At 35.3% G+C, this 3,777-nt stretch overlaps 1 protein-coding gene across 1 annotated transcript; it reads left to right on the plus strand.

The window, feature by feature from the left end:
• The first annotated feature begins 2,824 nt into the window (after positions 1-2,824).
• Gasu_64680 (uncharacterized protein) lies at positions 2,825-3,414 on the plus strand. Its single transcript, XM_005702335.1, has 5 exons — positions 2,825-2,902; positions 2,949-3,033; positions 3,082-3,117; positions 3,170-3,265; positions 3,321-3,414. Exons 1-5 carry the CDS (start codon positions 2,838-2,840, stop codon positions 3,348-3,350), a joined length of 312 nt encoding a protein of 103 aa, XP_005702392.1. The 5' UTR covers positions 2,825-2,837; the 3' UTR covers positions 3,351-3,414.
• Positions 3,415-3,777: the final 363 nt, after the last annotated feature.

The raw sequence follows: 3,777 nt of genomic DNA on the forward strand, positions 1-3,777 counted from the left end.
GCGATATAGTCTTGACACCTCGTTGTTGAGTTTAAAAGAAACAAAAATTGAGTCAATGATGACAGATAGGATGTATATCTAGTAGCTTTGCAATTGTTGAAACACTCTAAATATTTTTTAGTCAAACGGAAAGGTAGTTAAAACAACGAATTTTGGAGTCTCTATGGAAAAAAAAAGACAACGAAATTTGATAGACAATTGGCAATGCTGGTCAGCTGAGTAAAAGCCAGTGAACAAAGAATTCGTGAAATGTACGGACCAGTCCATTCTCAAACGAATAAGAATATGCGAGTAGTAAATAGAAAGCTTTATGAATAAATGGATGGGATGTAACTTTATGTAGTTTTCATTTATGAAAGGCCTACTGAAAGATATTTATTGGAATCCTTTTATACAGAGTGAGGTAAAGTAAGATCGTTGGCAACTTTGAACGAAACAATTATTATGGTGCTTCTTATCCTATTGCCAATTACCAAAGGGCTGTTAGTCAGTTGAAAAAAGTCCATATCAAATATACAATACCTCAAAATGACTACTGTTCGACAATCAAACCCTTTCCAAATTTTTGCAAGGTTTTCTTATTTTTTCACGGAAACAAAAAACCATTTTACCTTTTATATTCCAAAGTTTAAACTATTTCGCAGTTGTACGAGACTGAAATTTACAGTGGACACAAAGTTATGAAACAGTGTCAGAGGATCTCCTAGGACATGAAAAAGTATACCTTGACTTTGTCAAAGTTTATAAAATCGTTTTCTTTGTTAAGGCATACAAATAAGTACCTTCAAGTAGGTATTTCAAACATATTTTAACAGAAAACAATTGTGCTCAAATTTGAATTTTCGAGAAAGAAAGAGATGGCATTTATCAAAGGAAAATTTGCAAAAAAAAATGACACCTTGTGTTTTTCTGTTCATAAAGGTGTAGAACCATACATAAAATGGTGCGAAAATGGAAAAATAACACTTGAGCTTGTTTTGGAAAACTCCATACAATAAAACTAATCGTTCAATAAATGAAAGTTTTATCTATCACCCTCTCATGGATCATTTCAACCGTCTCTCTCGATATCTTGTTACATTTAAAATAGCTTCCTTGAAGAACAGTCTTTTAAAAAGTGGAAAAGAGTGTGCGACACCAACTTTGACTCGAATGACGTTGTTCATATTTTTTTGTACCTTTTCCACTTTCCCATAAATATATAGCTTTATACATTTTGTTTCACTCGCTCATTTTTGCACAGAGTTTTCCCGTCTTTTAAAACTCAAAATGCTTTATCTGCTTGTAAGAGTCAACACATACTCTCAGGTTTCATTTCTTCCATAGTCTTGAGCCTACAATCCAACACTATCATTTCTCTATAGCCTTTTTCCAATCCATTTCATATTCGAGCGACAAAATTGAGCTTTGTAAATACAACATACGCTGCAGCAGGCTTGTATATTCTTCTCTCAACGAAGCAAACACAGACGTTCTTTTCTAGTTTTTCTTTTGAACTTTTCAAAAAGTTTCTTATAGACCTATGGTGGTGAGATCCCTTCCAACGGCGATATCTTTCAGCAACCCAACGTCTATTGATGTGGATAGTACGTTAAACCAGATAGTAGTAAACAATAAATAGAACCAGAATATGCAGCAAATTTTTCCATTTATTGTTTGACAGAAACTATTGGAGATAGTTTTCAACAATTTCAATGGCACTCTCGCTTGTGTTTTCAAGTCTATGATGTCAGTAACTGTAAATCGATTGGAAGAAATGTTGAACAATTCCTGGAAATTTTTCTGGGTCTCACCTGTAATGTAACTACCTTATCTTCTTCGATTGACTCCAACATACATATTCGTTTAACGTGTATACCTCTTCATAAAACTCAAACAGCATTGCTACGGCATGAAGAGGATCTTTTTTTTAACCATTCCTTGACTTTTAAAAGGCAAAGTAGTACCTAATAGAACCTACATTCCAAGACTTGTGCTTTCAAACAAGATGCAACAGAGTCGCTCCAAAACTAGTCGATAGGTTCTTGGACAGATTGTTCAAAGCACGTCGAGACACATTTATAAAAGTGTGTAAAGTCAAATGGTAGAAATAAATAAATGTGACGATACAGAATAAACAGATGGGCTTGGAGAAAGAGTCGTCGAGGAGGAGTCTTTGTCATTTGAAAGAGTCGGTTTCTTGGTGATCCATCAATGTTTTTTGTACAACGTCCAACCTGGTTTGCGTCTCTTCTTGAAAAGCTGGGATAATAGCTAAAACATTAGGTTGGGTATTATGCAACGAATAAGTCTCCTTGATTACTGCTAGACCTTTGAGGATAATCTCTTCATTGTTATCGGTAATAAATGTACAAGTTGTTTTTGGCTTTACGCGGCATCTTTTTGCAACGTCTTGAATGTTGGTCTCTGTGTTTTCAAAAAACTGAGTGAATCACAAAATATCTTTACAAAACAACTTGAGGTGTTTATCCATTTCTGTGGAGTGTTGATATAACCTTGGGAACCAGAAAAGGAAACCAAAAAAAATTTCATCTATTCCCCAAAAAAGGGACAGAAAGATTGATTGGTTTTACAAGGAAACAATCAGTTCCCAAAAAAGGATAAAAAAGCTGCAACACTATGTTCAACCAGCTGTATTGCGTTCAACAGACTCGACACAACCAATTGGTAACGAGTCTCTGATATAGATGACAACACTCTCTCAAGCTATAGGAGAGAATGGGCAAGCAATGTCATCAAGGTTTTGGGTAAACATGGGAAAAAACTGTTTCCAACTTGATGATGGGTAAGAATCAAGGTAGGGAATTCTACAGAAATAGCAGCCTACTGAGAAACCAATGCCAAGTCTTGTTGTCTCGTCCAAAAAGCGACCAACAAAGATTGACAAGTTTGCAGAGAGTNGGTATGTAAAGACGTTATTGAAGCTTCTATTGTATTTGATCGTAAAGAATTTTCCATGACATAGTTGCAAAGAAGAAAAGGCTTCATAAAGCGAATTCACTTTTTTTTGTTGCAAGTGATTTCTTGGATCTGGTACTTGAGAATAGTCAACCAACATCATGAATTGATATTTGAGTTTAGAAAAGGAGATATCAAGTTGTTAAGGAATATGTAAAGGTGAATTCGTGGAGACTTGTTCAAAGGAGTGTTAAAAATCTCACAAACGTAGGGGTACAATACGCTTATTGTATGGATAATTTGGGGGAATAGTAGGGGAATATTGTCCCGATGTAGGGGCAGTGTTTGGAGAGTGGAACATACTTTTGTAAGTATCACTTGAAGACAATCTAGTAAAACCAAACCTATCTCCAAGGCTGTAGTTGCTTCACTTTCTTTCGTACAGACATTAACGAGCCCTTGTCGTTGACGACTAGAACACAGTTCTTGGCTATGGATAAAACTGTACTCCAATCCTTCAAGTATGGTTATGCTTCAACAGGTAAACAAAAAGTTTTCAAAGGTTCTTTTCTTGTGTTTTTTGGGTGTCTTTGTCTCAAGGTTTCGTAAAGGCTTGAGCTTCGAAAAGGACAACTTTTCTTTGACTTCTACTACTTGCAGCTTTGTTTAATGTCTTGGTAAACCAAACGATGATATCATTCAACTGGCTACTCAACTCAATATCACTTGTGTTTTTCCAAACTCGTTACTCTCAAGGGTACTTGTCCATTTTTAAGGAGTCATTTCAAACAAGATTAAGGTGGAACCTAAACATGTTACAGACTGTGATTTTGCTGAATTGAAACGTATTTTTTTGTTACGGTTATTCAAAACAAGTAC

The sequence above is a fragment of the Galdieria sulphuraria genome (assembly GCF_000341285.1).
Source record: "Galdieria sulphuraria unplaced genomic scaffold scaf_265, whole genome shotgun sequence".
NCBI lineage: Eukaryota > Rhodophyta > Bangiophyceae > Galdieriales > Galdieriaceae > Galdieria > Galdieria sulphuraria.